We start from the raw sequence: 24795 nt of genomic DNA on the forward strand, positions 1-24795 counted from the left end.
TGTCCTTGGGGAAGAATCCAACCATCTTCAGGGTGGGGAAGGGATCACAGAAGAGTTATAACACAACTAGCTGGCAGCCTTCATCAAGCTGAGCAGTGGAAGGGGGTCTCAGAACAGCACCTGTTTTCTGCGCTCAGCCATATCTGATATCCTGAAGTTAGAACCCTCTTGCCCAATTTCTCTGCTGGCATTGTGGAGGAATAGTCAGTCAGTGACACAGAAGAGGACATTTGACCTGGGGGTCTAACTGCTCGCTATAAAGACTTCCAGCAAATCTTCAGCCCCATGACTCATCTCGGGCTTCACAGTATCCCTGTCCTCCAATGTCCAAGACTTCCCTGGTCCTGAGGAGAGAACTTCTTGTCCTCATGCTATGCTTCTCCGTGAGCACTTGCTAGTTAAACTTCTTTTTCTGCTAATACCTCTATCCAATTACACCTTCCAACAATTTGCTGTTATTTATTATCTGTTGATGTCTTCTCTGCCAGTCTCTTTGTACTTGTGGGTTTATATCTTTAAATAAATCTTTTGCACATATTTTATGAAGTTTTATTAGGGAGCAAAGATAGATGCATGTGTTTTATCCATCATATTTAATCACAAGTCACAACATTATTCTTTATGTGTACTGAGCCTTTATATTCTACCCTCTATAAGTCTCACTCCTGGCAGGTGAAGTATACTTTCCTACTCTCTGAAGCACATTGCTCTTACGTCCCCTTTCCTTCTTTTCTCCTGCCTTCCTCTCTTTTCTCTACTTTCTTCAGTATTTTATCCCTTTTCTTTGACTTAAGAGAATCAGTTCTTGCAATATACTGCAATATATTGCCTATTTTTATACTCATTGTGTTTCTTATATCCTCCACCCAGTGCAAGAAGGGATGAAGGAAGGGTGGGGGAGTAGAAAATTGGGAACAGAGTACATATATGTTGCAAGTCTTGGTAAAAGTGGTAAAAAAACAAGAAAACCTAACTGAGTTGACTAAATGAAAATGTGGCAAAAGTGGAAAATCAACTGAGGAATGGGAACCAGACCCAGGTACTTTTTCTTATAATATTCTTATATTCTTAAAAATCCACCTTCCTTGAAAATTACCACTATTCACTTTGAATATCTGTTTATTTAACACTTGACCATATTGGGTTTCCATATGACTACCTTGTTTTGACACACTGCTTTAATTCCTATCCCCATATTCATCTTTGCTAGCTGGTCAGTCCCACCACAATGCACATTTTTTACTCCCAATTCCAGTAAAAAATGTGCACATTTTCTGTAATTTTGGTCCTGGCCTGATTCCAATGGCACTTTTTCCATCATCTAGAAGATAGAAGTTCTAGAAGTTGTCCTTCTTAATAACCTAAATCCTTGGATAATGATCCTTTACTCCCCAAATTCAAAACAAGACTCACACCTCTAGGGATGGTTCTGGATCTGTGAAATTTGGGGTTCAGGGTTAGCTGACCACATCCAATTTTTGTGGAGAAAATAATTATTTTCTATATTAAACACACACATGGTGTGCCATGTAATAAAATGCAAAATATGCATACTTTCAGACACATTTCATCTTCTCTATGAAGCCCCCAGATCTGAGACAAGCTCTCATCTATCTCTGCCTTAGGGGCAGATTAGTGAAAAAAGTCTAAGGAGTACATACCTTATAAATGATTAAAGTCAAGCTAGAAAATGATTAAAGTCAAGCTGTAAATTCATGTTAAGAAACAAAAAATTTTCCACATGGCAGGAGATAAAGGAGTTGGTTCTACCTTTAGCAAGTACAGAGAGAAACCATATAATACAGTTGCTACTAATTCTTAATTTTAAACAGTTTTAAAAGAGAAAAGGAGGAATTTGACAAGAGTTAACAGTAAGATTGTGGTGCAGAGAAGAGGAAATTAATAGAAGAGGCAAAAACTAGAGAACAGAGAGTTAAAGGTGATGGGAGAAGTTGGGAGAATTTCACCACTGGCTTGTGATCCACTTTGTGTTAGCAGACAACAGTGAAATCCTTACCTGGGCTTGAGTTCAATTACTAAGTGCTTCATATGTACCTGTAAGAACATCAATGAGATTTTCAAACTGTCTGTTTTTGTCCGTGTATTCTTCTTCTGCCACCTGAAGCTGTGGAAGACACTCGACTAGTTCACCTTCCTTTTCTTTGTTAATTTGTGTTTCCTCAGCGAATCTTTGCTTTAAAGACAGTAAAGCTGATTGTGAGGTATGATTTTGGAGAATTCGTACAGTATTCTAGAGTAGAAGGTAAGTTCTTTGGTGGGAAAAGTTCTGTCTGTCCTGGACTCCTCTTATCCTAAGGTGCATAGAAAGGTATCTGGCACATACTAGATATTTAATAAATATTTGTTGGCTGACTCACTGACTCTCTGGCAATCTATACTGTTAGGAGATTAAATTCACTGGGCTCTCCAAAGATCCTTTCAGTTCTATAGCTGTACTGCTATGGTTCTATTACTGCTACCTAATGTGTACCCCAAAAACATATTTGAGAAACTTTCTCTTGATTGATCATATTTTATGAAAAAAAAAAACAAAACAAAACCAGGCAGAAAAACAAAATATATACCAGCTCTAAGAAACGTGGATGTTAGTAAGAAATGGGAAGGGGGTAGAAATAAGTGGATATGATACTACAATAAATGGGTTAAGAGTGCCGAAAGTAAAACATGAAAATGCCTGCTTATTTATTCAAACTCAGGTTTTATTTAGTTTCAAGTGGAATATAGTTGAATCTCTCTTAGAAAGTTAGGGTGGATTTAAAATAGTGACTAAGGCAAAGACAGCCAACTGACATTTACTATCCACTCTCCTGTCCTTCGATATCAGGACTCTTTGAGTTTTAGCTGAGCATATGGCTGCCAGCTAGAGTGAGTTCTCAGCTTCCCTTGCAGGTGGGTGTGACCAATGAGTTTGTGAGCGGAGGCGGGGTGTGTCCCTCAACAGGAAGGGGTATGTGCCCCTTGGGTCCTTCCTCCTTCCCCTGGCTGGAAGAGGATGAGAATGGAAGCTGCCACTTGGACCCACAGATGTTAGTCTCATGCCGAGGGTGGCAGAGCTACCCTTCCAGCCCGCCACCCCTTCCCTTCAGCCTATACCGGGAAAGAGAAATAAACATCTCTCTTATGTAATGACCATGTCAGAAGTATCTGAGTATCTGTCTTAAATAGATACTCAGACTCAAAGATTTAAACTGGCCATAATTGATCCAGTTTACTCTTAAAAACTTTTATTTTTATTTTTATCTAAGTTGCATACACACATAATTTAAAGGAAACCCTGAGGACCAGCAGAGCAATGCCAGACATGCTTCCCCAGTGGGAGATGCCCTCACAACATAGCCTACCAGAGGCTAGTTTCCATTGACCCCACCAAAGTGGTAAGTTAGTGCAAGAGAAGGAGATCCACAGGGGTAGATGTGAAGGACTCCCTGGCCTAGAAGCCCCATGTTTAAATTGGAACCAACATCTTTTGGGCATACCTTCTAGGTCTATACAAGGGACATGCCTATTTAAAAGAGGCATCAAATCCAGGAAAGCCCAATGCTCTGGTTTCCCGCTAGTTATTCTCCTGGTCAAGATGCAGCATACTAATAAAGGGTTGTTCTATATAAGCAATGTTGCCTGATAATACAACTGATAATCCACCTTTATCAGGCTACGAGGGGAAGAGCCAGAAAGTTAAGCCGAGGTCAATTTCCTAGTAAAGGATAGAGGATTGTTAACCCTTTAGTACACATCTTGCTTATGTTCACTGCATTTTGGCATCTCTTTGATAGAGCACCTTGCTCGCACCCTAATTAATACAGTGATATGCTGTCCCATTCCAAATTACCATTAGAATCCTTATGAATAATACAGAAAGACAAAAACATACATAAAACACCGTAATATAAAAATATTACTATGCAGAATCAGGAGTAAATTCTCCAGACTGCAGTATTAAGAAACGCATATCTATACTATATTCGGTAAAAAAAGAATGGCCTGGGGGGATAAGGAGGCATGTGAATGCATTAATTCATTCCCATTGCCTGCACAAGGCTGAAGCTGCCGGCAGCACCCTGACAAGAAACCACGCTCTTCTTTTACGCTAGGAGTCAGGGTTTGGGTATCAGATGCTGCTGTAGCTCAGGCAAGGTGGTGGCTGCTGGCTCAGCTTCTTGGAGTTGGGTGACCTGTCAGGTCCACAGCTTCTTCAGATCATTCAAATCTTCCCTCAGCTTCCCTGAGTCCTGAGCCACGTGCATACATAGCCCAGTGATGAAAGGCTCCGGCTTCTGCTGCGATTTTTGGGCGTTGAAGCCTTGGAAAGGAGAGTGGCCAATGCAGGTACCAGTCCAAGCTCATGAGTTCCGCTCATCCTGCGACTTCCAGTTTGACCTTGCTTTCTCCACTTCCTGTCCATCTTTCCTTCCGAACTGCCTGCCCTGCTGCCTTTGGGCCCTGGCTCCAGATGTAAAGCTAAAAGACTCACTAGACTACATAACAAGCTCCCACAATGGCAGAAGGTCAAATCCTCTAATAAACCCCTTTCCTGGTAGCTCTGTTTCTCTGACTGAACCTTGCCAGACACAGGGCTGAAGGACCCAGCAGATCCAACTGTGATCAATGTGTCAGTGCTAGATCAGAGTGATGCAGAAGGCTTTGCAAGCTCTGACAGGAACATTGTAGTGGAGGCCCCTGGGTATCGGAGCCAAGTCTACACAAGAATTAGTCACAGCACCGCCTAGAAGAAAACACCTCTAAAGATTTGGAAGTTTACATTCTGAACCAGTGAATAATATACAGGGCTCTTTTCCTTGGGAATGCAGTGGGCCTTCTCACTATTAAACCTAATGATTTTGCTCCCCCTCCCTGTGAATTTGGCTCTGTCAGTCCAGAGATCTTACTACTGGTGAGAAGAATGATTCTATCAAGGGTACAATAATGGTTCCATAAACCAAAATCTGAGGGTGGTTCCTCTCCAATTTGGGCTCCTCATGCCACTGAACTAAAGGCAGAAATGGGATTCCAATGTGCCCAGGGTCGTTGATGGTGATTTTCAAGGGGAAAAGGGACTTATAATAATGGCGCACAGGCTGCCATCTGTCTATGACTTTGTGTAAATGAGGCACAGGTGGACAGAGTCCTGCAGGGAGCACACAGCCTGGCAAGCAGACTGTCTGCAGAAATTTTCTCATCTGCAGCCTTATACTTCTAATTTACTTATTTTGCCTAATTTCATTGTATAAGCTTGAATGCAATGTTAAATGGTGTCCTTGTCTTATTCCTGACTCTAAGAGGATTGCCTTCATTCGTTTACCATTAAGTACGACTGGTAACCTCCGTCAGCTCTATTTCAAAAAACGTCTGAGATGCTGACTACTTCCAACCACCTCCTTAGTTATCATTCTGGTTCAAGCTACTTGAACCACTTGGTGTATTGCTCTAGCTTGCTAATTGGTCTTCCTGCATCCACCAGTGCTTTCCTAAATTCTGCTCAACATAGCAGCTAGAGTGATCCTATTTAAATGAAAATCAGATTATTTCAGAATAAATAATCTTCACTCAGAACCTACTACTGGCTTCCCAGCCCATGCAGAGTGAAAGACAAAGTTCTCACAAGGTGTGGCAAGCCTGGGGATGCCCCTTTTAGATCTACCCTCAAGGAAGAATTCACTGTCCTGTGGCAAGGAGTGTGGTTAGCTGACAGCCTCCAGTGTGGTTGGCTCCTTCAGAGTGGCCTTGGCTATCTAGCCAAGACCATGCTCTTTGAGGGGTGGCTTCCAACTAACTGTGTGAGCGAAGAGATGGTACAAGGGTATAGCCATTTCTGCCCAAGGCAGGCCTCTTCTAATGGACGATCCTTGCTCTGGAGTTCCCCAGAGAGTTTGCAGTTTACATAATGGTCCCTGCCCAGTCCTTTCATAGGCATTACACCCTAATAAACCTTTGCACTCCTAATTCCATGTTAGCATCTGCTTCTGGAAGATGAGTCCCTAGAACCTCCAGCACTCTCCCCCATCTCTGCTGCTGCCCCACTGCCTCCTTGTCATTCCGCAAATAGGACAGTCCTGCGTCAGAACCTGCATGCTTAGCATGTCCTCTGCTTGCAGCCACCTTCGCCAGATATCTGCGCATCACACTTCCTCATAGCCTTTGGCGCTGTACCCTTCTCTGATTCCCTGTTTAAAATGGCACACAGACCGCATTACACACACTCACCCTATCCCACTTCCCTGTTTTATTTTCTCTAGAGCATTTATCACCACTGAATATATTACATGTTCTACTGTTTATCTTGTTATTTTCAATCTCCCCCACCCCACTAGAATGTAAGCTTCATAAGGCTTCTGTTTCTTTCCCCCCTTTTAAAAAATTTCTGTTTTTCAGCATCTAGAAAAATACTGGGTACCCACACATGCTACAACCAATGGAGAAATGCTTTCCGCCTTGCTTCTTCCTTCTGTTCCTTCTAATTTTGTATAGGTTTGTGCGATGCTTTCTTTCCCTGGTTTGTTCCCTGAGTTGTGCCAGTTCCCATTTCCCCTCTCCCTATTTCTGGCCATCCCCTTCTGACGTCTCTTCCCTGAGTTCCTGTATTTCCATATTGCTAATCTTCCTTGGCACTTCTATGAAATTATTTTTTTCTGAATTCATGGAGGGATGTTGAGTCACAGTTTTCATCTGTTCCAACACCATTTTTCTGAGCGCTCTTCATTTGATGGAAAGTTTCATTGCCCCTTCACTTGTTTTTCTCATAGTATTTTTGTGTGGAAGACATATCTGCTTCTTTTTTGCTATTTACATTAGAAAGAATTGGCTTTTTCTGGGACCTGTTATCTGCAGAGGGTTTCTGCAGGATGTGGCAGGGTGTGTGTGGTGGGAGGAAGAGTGGGCTTGGACCAGGGTAAGATCTAAACTTTGAAATGTAAGGACTCCCTACTCCCTTGCCTTCAAATAAAGCTTCTCTTTGGGGTAGTCAGGCCTTCTTTTCCCTCTTCAAACTGAATCAAGTTGAGGAAGTCTTCTGCTACCATCTCTTTTCTCCTCAGCTACTCTTCCAATGGTGGTCTCCAAGAAACATGGCCTTGTCTATCAAGGTAACACCATCACCTTGAAAAGGTTTGTTTTCTGCTGTGTTTCCAGAGACCTAGCCACTCTGGGCCCCTTGGGTCCTTGCAGTGACTTTTCTCTCCACTTCCCCCATCATCCATGCTCTATTCTACCTCAGGTCAGCCCTTGGCAGTTCCCAGGTCAGTGCCATGCCCTGTCTTTAAGAAGGACTTCTGAGATTGGCCTTCTTGGTCTCCCTCACCCTTCATTACTCTCTCCAGCCTCCCCTGTTCCGGCTCTTCGTGGTTTTATCCAACACTCTACCTGTCTCCATGGATTTTGCCAGCACTTCCACAAAACTTGGAGTGTGTGATTTTTTTTAAAACTGAAAACATATTTCTTGTTGTTCTATTTCTTTTTTAGAAAAAGAAGAAAGATTCATAATTTAATTGTAGTCGTTTATACTAGAAGATTTACTTTACTTCTAACTGATTAAAATAGCATGAAATACACCCTCCCCTGCATATCACCATCTAAAATTATTCTTAGAAGTAAAATAAAATTTACCTCATACTTGCTCAACTCTCGAATTAACTTTTTTTCTTTGGCAACAAATTCCTCTTCCTCTTGTTTTAATTCTAATGTAAGTTGTTCGATCTGTGCCAAAAACTCATTGATCTCATTTTCTCTAAAACTGGTCTAATTAGGGGAAATAAATGAGGATTTATCATTTGTTTTGTAGCAGTCAGCATTAAATTTTCAAACAGCCAGGTAAATTAATATTTCTGTGCATGAGACTTGGCTCTGATTTCAGGTTATATTATTTCTCAGTAACCACTGAGGAGGATCTTCTTCTCCCTCCAGAGATTGGTTTCTTCACCAAACAATAGCTATAAATGACTTGAGGAAATGGGGAGTGGGAAGAGTAGGGGATGGAGGGTAGGCACAAGATGAATATAGGAGCTAAATAAATGATGTTTAGTCTCCTTATTTTTAGATAGTTTCCCTAAACACTATCTTCAAGTTTCAGTTACATGCTTCAAAAGCATATTCTGGACAGAATTGCTACTTTGCTAAATTCCTATAGTTAATACAGAGCAATTGTCTACATTTCTCAAGAAAGTTACATAATTCACTCTAAACATGAAATCAGCAGAAAGCAAAATACCTTTTAATAAGGTAAGGTTTGATGAAATATTGAAGAATTACTGACATGCAATATAGGGAGTAAATACTAAGTTCCTTGAGTTCCTTTACCTCTTGTAATAATTCACTGCGTCTAAGTTCAGCATCCTGAATTTTATCTATAATTTCTTGTATTTCAGCCCTTATCATGTTGGTCCAACGTGCATGTTTTTTTAGCAAACAAGCTATTTTCCACTGAGTTACAATACTAGAGATTAGAACAAAAAGAATTATCATCAAACTGACATCACAGTTTACTGAAAAGATGAAGGAATTCAAAACAAAACAAATCCTACTATGATTATATAAAATTGTTCGTGCTATTGATGTTGCAGACTAGACATATTAGCTGAAAAAATGAGACAAAACATTAACTGCCTTAATGCCATCTCTGCAAGTTGCTTCACATTAAGTTGTGTCAGTACATCTAACAGGACAGTGGACAAACCACAATTTACCTAGAGCTTGCCTCCTCTAGGTAAAGGATAGAAATGCGGAAGGCTCAGGGGTGTTGGAAAAAGAAGAGTCCCAGACAGAAATAGTAAAGAATTACCTAAACTACTCAAAGTGCTAGTAAGAAATTTCAAGCTTCTAGGTTCTCAAATTTTTCTCTCCACTTTAATATAAAAAAGCTATATAACTAGATAAGAGTAAAAATGTACAATTGGAGTCTTAAAAATAATATTATAATAATGACAACAATAATAAAATATAGCTATGCTTCTGCAAGTGCTTTCTAGGTGTCAGGCACTAAGCTACATACTGTACATCAATCATCTCATTTACCATTCACAACAACCTTACAAGGCGGGTGCTACTATCATTCCTCACTTTATAGGGATGGGAGCAGAGAGATTATTAAATAACTTAGCCCCGGTCACAGAGCCAATAAGAGGCAGAGCAAACAAAGCAGTCCATCTGTAGAGCCTGTGTAATTAACCACTCTCCTCTGTCCCTACACATCACCTTCCTTACTGGTGCAAAGAGGCATTGCACATCTTGGCAATTTTACTCTTTGGTGACTTGCCATGATTAGAATGAAAAACTCTGTTTCTGTTCAATGCCAAAAAAATCAAACTAACAAACACATCTAGATCCAAGAAAACTCACAATTTAATTTGGGAAAATAATTTCCTTGGACTCTAGCAAGCACTCTGATATCCTTCCAACTTTGGGGCATTGTTAATTAAGATAACATATACTGAGATTGGTTCAAGATGGCAGAGTAGAAGGACATGCACTCACTCCCTCTTGTGAGAGCACCGGAATCACAATCAACTGCTGAACAATCATCAACAGGAAGACACTGGAACTCACCAAAAAAGATACCCCACATCAAAGACAAACGAGAAGCCACAATGAGACAGTAGGAGGGGCGCAATCAAATAAAATCAAATCCCATAACCATCGGGTGGGTGACTCACAAACTGGAGAACAATTATACTACAGAAGTCCACCCACTGGAGTGAAGGTTCTGAGCCCCACGTCAGGCTTCCCAAGCTGGGGATATGGCAATGGGAGGAGGAATTCCTAGAGAATCTGACTTTGAAGGCGAGTGGGATTTGATTACAGGACTTCAACAGGACTGGAGGAAGCAGAGACTGCACTGTGGAATGGCACACACAAACAAGTGTGCACATCAGGACTCAGGGGAAAGGAGCAGTGACCCCATAGGAGACTGAACCAGACCCACCTGCTAGTGTTGGAGGGTCTCCTCCAGAGGTGGGGGGGGGATGTGGCTCACTGCAGGGACAAGGACAATGGCAGCAGAAGTTCTAGGAAGTACTCCTTGGTGTGAGCCCTCCCAGAGTCCACCATTAGCCCAAACAAAGAGCCTGCAGGCTCAGGCTCTGGGTCACCTCAGGCCAAACAACCAACAGGGAGGGAACTCAGCCCCACCCATCAGCAGACAAGGGGATTAAAGTTTTACTGAGCTCTGCCCATCAGAGTAACAACCAGCTCTCCCCACCACCAGTCCCTCCCATCAGGAAGTTTGCACAAGCCTCTTAGATAGCCTCTTCACCAGAGGACAGACAGCAGAAACAAGAAGAACTACAATCCTGAAGCCTGTGGAATGAAAACCACATTCACAGAAAGACAGACAAAATGAAAAGGCAGGGCTTCCCTGGTGGCGCAGTGGTTGAGAGTCCACCTGCCGATACAGGGGACATGGGTTCGTGCCCCGGTCTGGGAGGATCCCACATGCTGCGGAATGGCTGGGCCCGTGAGCCATGGCCACTGAGCCTGCGCGTCCAGAGCCTGTGCTCTGCAATGGGAGAGGCCACAACAGTGAGAGGCCCACGTACCGCAAAAAAAAAAAGAAAAAAGAAAAGGCAGAGGACTATGCACCAGATGAAGGAACAAGATAAAACCCCAGAAAAACAACTAAACAAAGTGGAGATAGGCAACCTTCCAAAAAAAGAATTCAGAATAATGATAGTGAAGATGATCCAGAACCTTGGAAAAAGAATGGAGGCAAAGATCGAGAAGATGCAAGAAATGTTTAACAAAGACTTAGAAGAATTAAACAAAAAACACCTAGAAGAATTAAAGAACAAACAAACAGAGATGAACAATACAATAACTGAAATGAAAAATACACTAGAAGGAATCAATAGCAGAATAACTGGGGCAGAAGAACGGATAAGTGACCTGGACGACAGAATGGTGGAATTCACTGCCACGGAACAGAATAGAGAAAAAAGAATGAAAAGAAATAAAGACAACCTAAGAGACCTCTGGGACAACATTAAATGCAACATTCACATTACAGGGGTCCCAGAACGAAAAGAGAGAGAGAAAGGACCTGAGAAAATATTTGAAGAGATTATAGTCGAAAACTTCCCTAACATGGGAAAGGAAATAGCCACCCAAGTACAGGAAGCACAGGGTCCCAGGCAGGATAAACCCAAGTGAAACACACTGAGACACATAGTAATCAAACTGACAGAAATTAAAGACAAAGGAAAACTATTAAAAGCAACAAGGGAGAAAGGACAAATAACATATAAGGGAAGTCCCATAAGGTTAACAGCTGATTTCTCAGAAGAAACTCTACAAGCCAGAAGGGAGTGGCATGATATACTTAAACTGATGAAAGGGAAGAACGTACAACCAAGATTAATCTACCTGGCAAGGATCACATTCAGATTCAATAGAGAAATCAAAAGCTTTACAGACAAGCAAAAGCTAAGAGAATTCAGCACCACCAAACCAGCTCTACAACAAATGCTAAAGGAACTTCTCTAAGTGGGAGAAGAAAAAGACCTACAAAAATAAACCCAAAACAATTAAGAAAATGGTAATAGGAACATACATATCAATAATTACCTTAAATGTGAATGGATTAAATGCTCCAACCAAAAGACACAGGCTCGCTGAATGGATAGAAAAACAAGACCCATATATATATATATGCTGTCTACAAGAGACCCACTTCAGACCTAGGGACACATACAGACTGAAAGTGAGGGGATAGAAAAAGATATTCCATGCAAATGGAAATCAAAAGAAAGCTGGAGAAACAATACTCATATCAGATAAAACAGACTTTAAAATAAAGAATGTTACAAGAGACAAGGAAGGACACTACATAATGATCAAGTGATCCATCCAAGAAAATATAATAATTATAAATATATATGCACCAACATAGAAGCACCTCAATACGTAAGGCCATGCTAAGAGCTATAAAAGAGGAAATTGACAATAACACAGTAATAGTGGGGGACTTTAACACCTCACTTACACCAATGGACACAACATGGACACATCATCCAGACAGAAAACTAATAAGGAAACAGAAGCTTTAAATGACACAATAGACCAGAGAGATTTCATTGATATTTATAGGACATTCCATCCAAAAACAGCAGATCACACTTTCTTCTCAAGTGCACAAAGAACATTCTCCAGGATAGATCACATCTTGGATCACAAATCAATCCTCAGTAAATATAAGAAAATTGAAATCATATCAAGCATCTTTTCTGACCACAATGTTATGAGATTAAAATCAATTACAGGGAAAAAAACATAAAGAACACAAACACATGGAGGCTAAATAATATGTTACTAAATAACCAAGGGATCACTGAAGAAATCAAAGAGGAAATAAAAAATACCTAGAGATAAATGACAACAAAAACACAATGATCCAAAACCTATGGGATGCAGAAAAAGCAGTTCTAAGAGGGAAGTTTACAGCAACACAATCCTACCTCAAGAAACAAGAAACATCTCAAATAAACAAACTAACCTTACACCTACAGGAACTAGAGAACACAGAACAAACAAAACCCAAAGTTAGTAGAAGGAAAGAAATTATAAAGTCAGAGCAGAAATAAATGAAATAGAGACAAAGAAAACAATAGCAAAGATCAATAAAACTAAAAGCTGGTTCTTTGAGAAGATAAACAAAATTGATAAACCTTTAGCCAGATTCACCAAGAAAAAGAGGGAGAGGACTCGAGTCAATAAAATTAGAAACAAAAAGGAGAAGTTACAATGGACACCACAGAAATACAAACCATCCTAAGAGACTACTACAAGCAACTCTATGCCAATAAAATGGATGACCTGGAAGAAATTCTTAGAAAGATATAACCTTCCAAGACTGAACCAGGAAGAGATAGAAAATATGAACAGACCAAGTAATGAAATTGAAACTATGATTTAAAATCTTACAACAAACAAAAGCCCAGGACCAAATGGCTTCACAGGTGAATTCTATAAAGCATTTAGACAAGGGCTAACACCCATCTGTCTCAAACTCTTCCAAAAAACTGCAGAGGAAGGAACACTCCCAAATTAATTCTACAAGGCCATTATCACCCTGATACCAAAACCAGACAAAGATACTACAAAAAAAGAAAATTACAGACCAATATCACTGATGAATATAGATGCAAAAATCCTCAAGAAAATACTAGCAAACAGAATCCAACAACACATTAAAAGGATCATACACCATGATCAAGTGGGAATTATCCCAGGGATGCAAGGATTCTTCAATATAGGCAAATCAATCAATGTGATACACCATATTAGCAAACTGAAGAAAAACCATATGACCATCTCAAAAGATGCAGAAAAAGCTTTTGACAAAATGCATCACCCATTTATGATAAGAACTCCCCAGAAAGTGGGCATAGAGGGAACCTACCTCAACATAATAAAGGCCATATACAACAAACCCACAGCAAACATCATTCTCATTGGTGAAAAACTGAAAGCATTTCCTCTAAGATCAGGGACAAGACAAGGATGTCCACTCTCATCACTATTATTCAACATAGTTTTGGAAGTCCTAGCCACAGCAATCAGAGAAGAAAAAGAAATAAAAGGAATACAAATTGGAAAAGAAGAAGTAAAATTGTCACTGTTTGCAGATGCCATGGTACTATACATAGAGAATCCTAAAGATGTCACAAGAAAACTACTAGAGGTAATCAATGGATTTGGTAAAGTTGCAGGACACAGAATTAATGCACAGAAATCTCTTGCATTCCTATATGCTAACAACAAGGTATCAGAAAGAGAAAGTAAGGAAACAATACCATTCACCATTGCAACAAAAAGAATAAAATACTTAGGAATGAACCTACCTAAGGAAGTAAAATACCTGTACTCAGAAAACTATAAGATACTGATGAAAGAAATCAAAGATGACACAAACAGATGGAGAGATACACCACGTTCTTGGATTGGAAGAATCAATATTGTGAAAATGACTATACTACCCAAAGCAATCTACAGATTCAATGCAATCCCTAGCAAACTAGCAATGGCATTTTTTTTACAGAACTAGAACAAAAAATCTTAAAATATGTATGGCGACACAAAAGACCCTGAATAGCCAAAGCGATCCTGAGGGAAAAAAACGGAGCTGGAGGAACCAGACTCCCTGTCTTCAGACTATACTACAAAGCTACAGTAATCAAGACAATATTGTACTGGCACAAAAACAGAAATACAGATCAATGGAACAGGATAGAAAACCCAGAGATAAACCCAAATACCTGGTCAGCTAATCTATGACAAAGGAGGCTAGGATATACAATGGAGAAAAGACAGTCTCTTAAATAAGTGGTGCTGGGAAAACTGGACAGCTACATGTGAAAGAATGAAATTATAACACTCCCTAACACCATACACAATAATAAACTCAAAATGGCTTAAAGACCTAAATGGAAGACCGGACACTATAAAACTCTTAGAGGAAAACAGGAAGAACACTCTTTTTTTTTTTTTTTGCGGTACACGGGCCTCTAACTGTTGCGGCCTCTCCCATTGTAGAGCACAGGCTCCAGGCACGCAGGCTCAGCGGCCATGGCTCACGGGCCTAGCCGCTCCACAGCATGTGGGATCTTCCCGGACCAGGGCACGAACCCGTGTCCCCTGCATCGGCAGGCAGACTCTCAACCACTGCGCCACCAGGGAAGCCCCAGGAAGAACACTCTTTGACATAAATCACAGCAAGATCTTTTTTGATCCACCTCCTAGAGTAATGGAAATAAAAACAAAAATAAACAAATGGGACCTAATGAAACTTCAAAGCTTTTGCGCAGCAAAGGAAACTATAAACAAGACAAGAAGGCAACTCTCAGAATGGGAGAAAATATTTGCAAATGAATCAATGGACAAAAGATTAATCTCCAAACTATATAAACAGCTCATGCAGCTCCATATTAAAGAAACACACAACCCAATCCAAAAATGGGCAGAAGAGCTAAATAGACATTTCTCCAAAGAAGACATACAGATGGCCAAGAAGCACATGAAAAGCTGCTCAACATAACTAATTATTAGAGAAATGCAAATCAAAACTACAATGAGGTATCACCTCACACCAGTTAGAATGGGCATCATCAGAAAATCTACAAACAACAAATGCTGGAGAGGGTGTGGAGAAAAGGGAACCCTCTTGGTCTGTTGGTGGGAATGTAAATTGATACAGCCACTATGAAGAACAGTATGGAGGTTCCTTAAAAAACTGAAAATAAAATTACCATATGACACAGCAATCCCACTACTGGGCATATACCTAGAGAAAACCATAATTCAAAAAGACACATGTACCCCAATGTTCATTGAAGCACTATTTACAATAGCCAGGTCATGGAAGCAACCTAAATGCCCATCAACAGACGAATGGATAAAGAAGATGTGGTACATATGTACAATGGACAGACAAATGGATAAAGAAGATATGGAACATATACACAATGGAATATTACTTAGTCATAAAAAGGAACGAAACTGGGTCATTTGTAGAGATGTGGATGGACCTAGAGACTGTCATACAGAGTGAAGTAAGTCAGAAAGAGAAAAACAAATATTGAATATTAACATATATATGTGAAATCTAGAAAAACGGTACCGATGAACTGGTTTGCAAGGCAGAAATAGAGACACAAATGTAAAGAATAAACGTATGGACACCAAGGGGGGAAAGCTGAGGGGGCGTGCAGGGGGTGGGATGAATTAGGAGATTGGGATTGAAATAAATACAGTAATATGTATAAAATACATAACTAATAAGGACCTGCTGTATAAAAATATAAATAAATTAAAATTTAAAAAGATAACATATACTACTTATAATATAAATGAATTTTCTTTTTTTACCATCTCTGATTTTTTCTTTCCAGGTTATCGTTCAGGACTTTTATTTGTTTCCGATATACTTCCTTTGTTTCTCTAAAAACAAGAAAAATATATTGGATTTTGCATTTGTGGGAGCTGTTAAAATGTATAGTAGACTGTATGTATAATTCACATGCACAGTAAGGCTACCATCTAATTGGGAGACAAAACAAACCTTGTGAAACAACAGATTTTATTGGCAGACTAATGGAAAGACAATTACAATTTTTGCAAGTGTAAACTGATTTTGCAAGTATTGAAGCCAAGGATAGGGAAGAACGGATTTTGGCGAGGCAGTTGAGGAAAGGTTATTAGAGGATAATGTTTAATAGAGGGAGGAACATGGATTGCCAGAATGGAGGTGCAATCTCACCAAGGAAAGGACATCATCATATGCAAAGAAACAGAGGAAAGGAGCAGCAAGTCAGGACTCTTGTGACTAAGGCAAACTTGCTGCATACAGAGGACATGAAGGGAAGTAACACTGTGACATAGGAAGGGTTAAGGTCAACAAATTGGTGAGGAACTCTGGGTTCTAGACTGAGTTCTGATTTGCTGCCATGTATAATTTAGAAAGCCAATAAATATTCTTGAATTAGGGATAAGTGGTAACTAAGGATGGAAGATTTGCTTGTGAATCTGGGATGGAGGGGAATGTGAAGGCTGTAACAGAGGTATTAAACACAGCTTATGTACAACTCAGTGCCTGTCTCTCCTTTCAGTGAAAGATTCGATGATGATGACTTTTCTGGACTGTAAAAGAGAGTCAATTATGAACCTCCTTTTCTATAGTATATTAGAAATTGGCATAGATTTGTTGCTACCATTTATTAAAAAGATAAATGTAGAGGAATGAAGATTAAAATTTTCAAAGGCAACAAACATACCGATGAAGCTCACTGAGTCTGATAAGTCCTTCTTCCATATTTTTGATGTCTACTTTTCTTTTTGATAGGACGTTTTCTTTCTGAGATATAAATGCCAGTTGTTTCTGATTTCTACCATGAAAAAAACAGAGTAATCATATATTTAAGGTTGAAATAATCATTTTTAACTCCTCAGCATAAGAAAATATGCAACCACAAACAAGAATTTAAAAAGTAGTTTGGAAAGTTTAGTTCATGAACTGCTTATCAAATAAATTAGTAAAAATAGAAACAAAGTCTTTTTGCTAGTGGTGGCTAAATTTATGAAAATCTCTAAGCCATGAAAGGAACATTAACTGCAATAGTAACCATAAAAGTACAAGAACAATTCTATAGTATTTTATCATGCTGAGTGGGTGTGTCTCTTTTAATGAATTTATCAGTTCTGTTATGTTATTTTGTAAAAGGTGAAGGAATCAATCAGACCGACTTTGGATAGTGGTCTACCTCTTCCTAGTAGTGTGACCTTGAAAAGAGACTTCACCTGTGGATGAGCCTCAGTTTCCCCATCCATAAAGTGGGGATCACAATACCTATCTCACTGGTTTTAAGGATTAAACGAGATGTGAAGTGACAACGCCAGTGGGTGGCACTCATGAGGCATTTTGTAAAGAGTGGTTATTTTTCATCTCTAACTTACAGAGAGAATAATGGGAAGTTTATGATTTTGTTCAAATTTCTAGACATTGATAGGAATGTGCCTGTAACAGGAAGTACTTTATCTAAGTGTCTCATCTTCTTCAAAACTGCTATGGACTGAATTGTGTCCCCCCACAAATTCATATGCTGAAGCCCTAGGCCCCAGTGAGATAGTATTTGAAGATGGGGCCTTTGGGAGGTGATTAGATTTATATGAGGTCATGAGGATGGAGTCCTCATGGTGAGATTAGTGCCCTCATAAGCAGAGACACCAGACAGCTCTCTCTCTCTCGCTCTCTCTCTCTCTCTTTCAGCTCTATGAGGACATAGCAAGAAGGTGGTTGGCCATCTGCAAGTCAGGAAGAGAGCTCTCACCAGAACCTGACCATGCTAGCACCCTGATCTCAGATGTCCAGCCTCCAGACCTATGAGAAATCAATTTCTGTTGTTTAAGCCTCCTGGTCTATGGTAATTTGTTATGGTAGCCCAAGCTGAAGAAGACAAAAACCAACAACAGTAGTAAATGTTTTATTGTTACAATTATTTGTCATCAGCACATTTTGTGATTCAAACTGATAACTTAGTATGGATCTGAGGAAAGTTTTTGCCTGAAGAATACTATTAGTAGACTATTCAATTGGATGATACAAAATGATTGCAATAACTCTCTGCATCCTAAATGCTGCAACAGTGACCATAAATTCAGCTTCACATAAGTGGGCCTGGACACCATAATTACACTTCCATGTGATTTAACTTTGAGCGTAGTAATGTATTACTACTTACATAACTCATACTTGCAAGATGTTATTCTGTAATACTCATTAGGAAAACACTGGTGAAAGCCCACTACCTGCTAAGCAATGGACAAGATCCTGAAGATACAGTGCTGAGTAAGACAGAGCAACTGCTCTGATCTGTTCATAGTTCAGTGGGACAAAGGGATTTGTACCCAGCTGACAACAATGCAGTGACTGATAAAAAGGAATGACCTCAGAGGGACGTTCCAGAAGGATCATTGTGGTGAGAGGGAGGTGGATAAGTTAGGAGTGGTAAAACAGAAAGTGGGAAGAACTTATGAGAGGCAAGCCAAACCAAAGAAGCTAAAAGGGGTGAAAAGAGTGGAGTTGGAGAGGAGGATAGGATATTTTTGAGGAATATTTGCGAGGTGGAATTGACAAGCCTTGGTGCTTGAATGGAGTCCTAGTAAAAGATAGGGGTTTCCGTGAATAATTTCCCAGTCTCTGGGTTAGGGGATTGTGTCAATGACAAAACCTTTTTCTGAGAAAGGAAATGTAGGTGCAAAGCCAGTTTCTGATGAAGGTAGATCTCATAGTTTCTCTAGGCAGTCTCATGGGGTAAAAGCATGATTATTCTTTCAAGAATCTGATTTAGAAGTAAAAATAATAGATTTGGCGTTTATGGATTTGATCTGACCCATATGAGGAAAGCATTATTCAGTATATATAGAGACGCATTAGGAGTGTATTTACAATTGGGTAAAGAACACTTCATTGTTATCAATAGATTTTAAACTAGGATAAGCTTAAGTGGAGAAGTAACTCATAACTAAAGCATGTTGAGTCATGTATGGATTATGGATAGAAACATACTCAGAATAAATTTTCTGTTTCTGCATAAAAACTTTATCCTCCTCATTTAGGACAATCTTATATTGTCTCGAAACAGTATGCAGTTTCTCTCGTAGATCTTTGTTCTCGAAATGACATTTGTGTAGCTTTTCAGCCATCTAGAAAAAAAAGGAATTGAAGTAGAGGATTTGTTTCACGGCTCTTTTGGTGGGCAACTCTCTAGAACACTGGGTATATTATTTAACATACAATGACTATGCCTTAAATGTTGAGTGATCTAATTCTATATCAAATATGTAACTGTACATTTTGGGGCCTCTTCTATAAATTATGACAAATGTGTAGAAACATAGTAAACACTGATGCCATAAAGTAAAGTAATAAACCATAGTAAAGTAGTAAACCATAAAGTAATAATTGATATTAAAATAAGAATTGGGATTAATAAACTGGGATCATTCAACAAGATCTGTATGTCCTTTTCCCAGAAGATAAACTACACCAGGGAAAAGAAAATGTAACATCCATAGGAACTCTTGTTCAAAACCTCTTTGACTGGATATCATGCTTAACTTTTGTTAAATATTTCTATTCAAGGACAAAAGATAGTACCCATTAGTGTTCTGAATGAGGTGAGAACTTTGTGCTTGGATGTCTCTACTGAATTGCTTCAAATGAGGTAAGAAAATTAGGTTAGGTAGGAATGGTGGGCTAAGGATCACTAAAATAGATGGATGAAAAGAGTTCTTAAAAGTGTTGCAGAGGGGCTTCCCTGGTGGTGCAATGGTTAAGAATCCGCCTGCCAATGCAGGGAACATGAGTTTGAGCCCTGGTCCGGGAAGATCCCACACGCCGCAGAGCAACCAAGCCCTTGCGCCACAACTACTGAGCCTGCACTCTAGAGCCCACGAGCCACAACTACTGAGCCCACCTTCCACAACTACTGAAGCCCGTGTGCCTAAAGCCCATGCTCCGCAACAAGAGAAGCCACTGCAATGAGAAGCCTGCGCACCACAATGAAGAGTAGCCCTCACTCGCCAGAACTAGAGAAAGCCCGCGCATAGCAACAAAGACCCAACGTAGCCAAAAATAAATAAATAAAACAAATAAATTTATTTTTAAAAAAGTGTTGCAGAACTAACAAGATAATGAGGAATTAGTAAGCCTAATTCTACAAGAAAGCAAGAATCCAGACTGGTAAACCTAGCACTGAAAACTCCTTTTACTCTGAGGACATTTACTGATATAGAAGAAGCCACTTGGAATCTGAGATTTGGTTCTCTTACATGACAAGGGGGACAAAAGTCAACACTTAGAGCTTATCCAGGTGTTACGCCTTATAAACCTCCTGCCACATTAGTCTGGGATTCCAGAGAGCTTCACCCTCTGAAGAAGAGTGAATTAGAAGCTAACAAGCTATGGTCCAGCCTGGCTTAGATCACCAGGGAACCTAAAGGTGGATTAAGGAGGTTTGGGACTGTTAACGTCCCAGGTATCTGACAGAAGTGAATGAAATCTCTTCCTGAGAAATACACTGTCATCCTAGACCTCAAATTGTTTCTACAAACACCTTTTTTGAAGTACAATGTCCAGTGTACAGTTTTCCAACAGAAGGAAACAAGACAGCATGAACAAAAATTGGCAGAAACAATAGATGACAGAACCAGTCCTACAAAAATACCAGGTATTGGAAATAGACACTGAAATATAAAAATACTGTATTTATTATGATCAAAGAATACTAGACATGCTTGAAAAATATGGCAAGGAATTGGAAAAAATAAAGAGCAACAAAGCAGATTTGAAAATTACCAGTTGAAAAATACAACAACCAAAATTAAGAATTGAAATAAGACCATTCTGCCCAGAATGCAGCAGGGGTAGACAAAAAGTAGAAAATAGAGAAGAGCGAGTAAGATACAGACAGGATATTAGTACACATAAGTGTGTTCATATAACTGGAGTCTCAGAAAAACAGGAAAAAGCATGGGACAAAAGAAATATGTGAACAGATAATGGCTAGGAATTTTGCAGAACTTACAAAACACAGCAACTCACAGATTTAAGATGCCCAATAAATCCCAAGCAGGATAAATAAAAACTTGGACATATCATAGTGAAATTGAATAACTAGGTCAAAGGGAACAAAAAAGACCTAAGATAAATGAAAGACATGCTGTGTTCATGGATTGGAAACTTCAATATTGTTAAAACATAAAATCCTCCCCAAATTAATCTATAGATTTAATTCAACCCCAATCAAAATCCAAACAGGCTTTTGGGCAGGACTTGACAGGCTGAAATTCAAAGGCCCAAGAATAATGGAAGCAATCTTGTAGAAGAACAAAGTTAAAGGATTTTTACTACTAACTATAAAGGCTTATTTTAAAGCTACTAATTAAGAGTGCATGGTTTTAATGTGAGAAGAGATGAAGTCCAAATGAATAAAATAGATGCTACAGATTCACACATACATTTATAATATATTTATGATCCACAGTTGATTTATGACAAAAGTGCCACTGAAATATAGTGGAGGAAAGTACTATCTTTTCATTTAACAGTGCTAGTTAATTGGACAATCTTATGTGAAAGTATGAATCTGGACTACCATTTCACAGAACACACACACACACACACACACACACACACACACACACATTCCAGACGGCTTGCAGTACTTAACGTGAAAAAGCAAACACTAAAGCTTCTACAAGATCACGTAGGAGAATATCCTCAAGACATAGGACATGAAAAGCATAAGCCAAAAAGGAAAAGATTGATAAACTATACTTCATTAAAATTAATAAACTACATTTATCAAAAGATAGATATGTACATGAAGACTGTACACTTACAGTAAATATTCTGTTCTGTATATGGGTAATATTTCATAATAAAAGTTAAAGTTAGAATAGAATTTTGTGTCATTGTTGAACTTGCCTCCTATAACTCATGAGAATTAAGATTGGATGTCAGGAAGAGTTCAGTTTTCATCCAACACTTATTTGTGGTCTTTTTGACGATAGCCATTCTGACAGGTGTGAGGTGATATCTCATTGTGGTTTTGATTTGCATTTCCTTGATGATTGGTGATGTTGAGAATCTTTTCATGTGCTTGTTTGCCACCTGTATGTCTTTGGAAATATGTGTATTCAGATCCTCTGCCCATTGTTTAATCAGGTTGTTTTTTAGATGTTGAGTTGTATGAGTTCTTTGCATATTTTGAATATTAACCCCATGTCAGATATATTGTTTGCCAATATTTTCTCCCATTCAGTAGGCTGTCTTTTCGTTTTGTTAATAGTTTTCTTTACTGTGCAAAAGCCTTTTAGTTTGATGTAGTCCCATTTGTTTATTTTTGCTTTTGTTTCTATTGCCTGAGGAGACATACCCAATAAAAATCACTAAGACTGTTGTCAAAGAGTGTACTGCCTATGTTTTCTTCTATGAGTTTTATGATTTCAGGTTTTATATCTAAGTCTTTAACCCATTTTGAGTTGATTTTTGTATATGATGTGAGGAAGTAGTCCAATTTGATTCTTTTGCATGTAGCTATCCAGTTTTCCCAACATTATTTATTAGAAAGGCTATCTTTTCCCCATTGTATATTCTTGCCTTCTTTGTCATAGATTAATAAACTATATATGCAGGTTTAGTTCTGTGCTCTCTAGTCTGTTCCATGATCTATGTGTCTGTTTCTGTGCCAGTACCATTCCATTTTCATTACTGTAGCTTTGTAGTATAGTTTGAAATCAGAAACTGTAATACCTCCAGCTTTGTTCTTCTTCCTCAAGATTGTTTTGGCTATTCAGGGTATTTTGTGTTTTGGTAAAAATTTTAGAATTATTTGTTCCAATTTTGTGAAAAATATCACTGGAATTTTAATAGGGATTGGATTGAATCTGTAGATTGTCTTGGGGAATATGGTTATTTTAACAATTTTAATTCTCCCAATGGTAAAATATGTATCTTTCCATTTGTGTCATATTCAATTTTTTCATTACTGTCTTATAGTTTTCCAAGTACAGGTCTTTTACCTCCTTAGTTAGATTTATTCTTAGATATTTTATTCTTTTGAATCAATTATAAATGGAATTGTTTCCTTAATTCCTCTTTCTGATAGTTTGTCATTAGTGTATAGAAATGCAACAGATTTCTGTATATTAATTTTGTATGCTGCAACTTTACTGAATTCACTGATGAGCTCTAGTGGTTTTTTGTTTTGGTGGTGGCTTTGGGATTTTCTATGTATAGTATCATGTCATCTGTAAACATTGACAGTTTTACTTCTTCCTTTTCCACTTGGATTATTTTTCTTGTCTGAAAAAGACTGTGCCTAGGATTTCTAATACTATGTTGAATAAAAGGGGTGACAGTGGGCAGCTTTATCCTGTTCTTGATTGTAGAAGAAACACTTTCAACTTTTGACCTTTGAGTATGATTTTAGCTATAAGCTTGTTGTATATGGCCTCTATTATGTTGAGGTATGTTCCCTCTACACCCACTTTGAGTTTTTTTTAATAAATGGGTGCTGAATTTTGTCAAAAGCTTTTTCTGATCTATCAAAATAATCATATGATTTTAAAAATTATTTATTTATTTATTGTTTATTTATTTATTTTTGGCTGCACTGGGTCTTTGTTGCTGTGTGTGGGCTTTCTCTAGTTGTGGCGAGCGGGCGCTACTCTTCATTGCAGTGCACAGGCTTCTCATTGCACTGGCTTCTCTTGTTGTGGAGCACAGGCTCTAGGCACTCAGGCTTCAGTAGTTGTGGCACATGGCCTCAGTAGTTGTGGCTCGCGGGCTCTAGAGCACAGGCTCAGTAGTTGTGGCACATTGGCTTAGTTGCTCTGTGGCATGTGGGATTTTCCCAGACCAGGCCTTGAACCCATGTCCCCTGCATTGGCAGGCGGATTCTTAACCACTGCACCACCCGGGAAGTCCCAATCATATGATTTTTATTTTCAATTTATTAAAGTGGTATATCACATTGATAGATTTGCAGATACTGAACTATCCTTACATCCCTGGGATAAATCTTGCTTGAGCATAGTGTATGATCCTGTTAATGTATTATTGAATTCAGTGTGCTAATATATATATTTTTTTTTTTGCGGTATGTGGGCCTCTCACTGTGGTGGCCTCTCCCGTTACAAAGCACAGGCTCCGGATGCGCAGGCTCAGTGGCCATGGCGCATGGACCCAGCCGCTCCGCGGCATGTTGGATCCTCCAGGACCAGGGCATGAACCCCTGGCCCCTGCATCGGCAGGCAGACTCTCAACCACTGTGCCACCAGGGAAGGCCCAGTGTGTTAATATTTGTTGAGGATTTTTGCAACTATGCTCATCAGTAATTTTGGCCTGTAATATTCTCTTTTTTGTGGTGTCTTTGTCCGGTTTTGGTATCAGGGTGATGCTAGACTCATAAAACGGGTTCTTAAATTTCGGGGGAAGAGTTTAAGAAGGATAGGCATTAACTCTTCTTTAAATGTTTGGTAGAATTTACCTGTGAACCTGTCCAATCCTGGACTTTCTTCATTGAAAGTTTTTTTTTTTTTCTGATTCATTTTCATTACTGGTAATTGGTCTGTTCATATTTTATATTTCTTCCTGATTCAGTCTTGGGAAATTGTACATTTCTAGGAATTTATTCACTTCTTCTAGGTTTTCCATTTTATTGACATATTATTGTTTGTAGTAATCTCTTATGATCCTTTGTATTCCTGTGGTGTAGGTTGGAACTTCACTTG

At 39.1% G+C, this 24795-nt stretch overlaps 1 protein-coding gene across 1 annotated transcript in view; it reads right to left on the bottom strand.

The window, feature by feature from the left end:
• The window catches only part of CCDC175 (coiled-coil domain containing 175), an 82507-nt gene that overhangs the window by 17036 nt on the left and 40676 nt on the right, over positions 1 to 24795 (bottom strand). Inside the window, exons 9-14 of the mRNA XM_089907775.1 lie at positions 19064 to 19200; positions 16773 to 16883; positions 15868 to 15939; positions 8311 to 8446; positions 7621 to 7752; positions 2056 to 2194 (exon numbers count right to left, since the gene is read on the bottom strand). Of these exons, the coding sequence (XP_089763901.1) occupies positions 2056 to 2194; positions 7621 to 7752; positions 8311 to 8446; positions 15868 to 15939; positions 16773 to 16883; positions 19064 to 19200 (727 nt within the window). The remainder of the gene's footprint in view (positions 1 to 2055; positions 2195 to 7620; positions 7753 to 8310; positions 8447 to 15867; positions 15940 to 16772; positions 16884 to 19063; positions 19201 to 24795) is intronic.

The sequence above is a fragment of the Delphinapterus leucas genome, chromosome 2 (assembly GCF_059928025.1).
Source record: "Delphinapterus leucas isolate spDelLeu-1000000601 "Yukka" chromosome 2, BTC_Dleu_Yukka2, whole genome shotgun sequence".
Classification (NCBI taxonomy): Eukaryota; Metazoa; Chordata; class Mammalia; order Artiodactyla; family Monodontidae; genus Delphinapterus; species Delphinapterus leucas.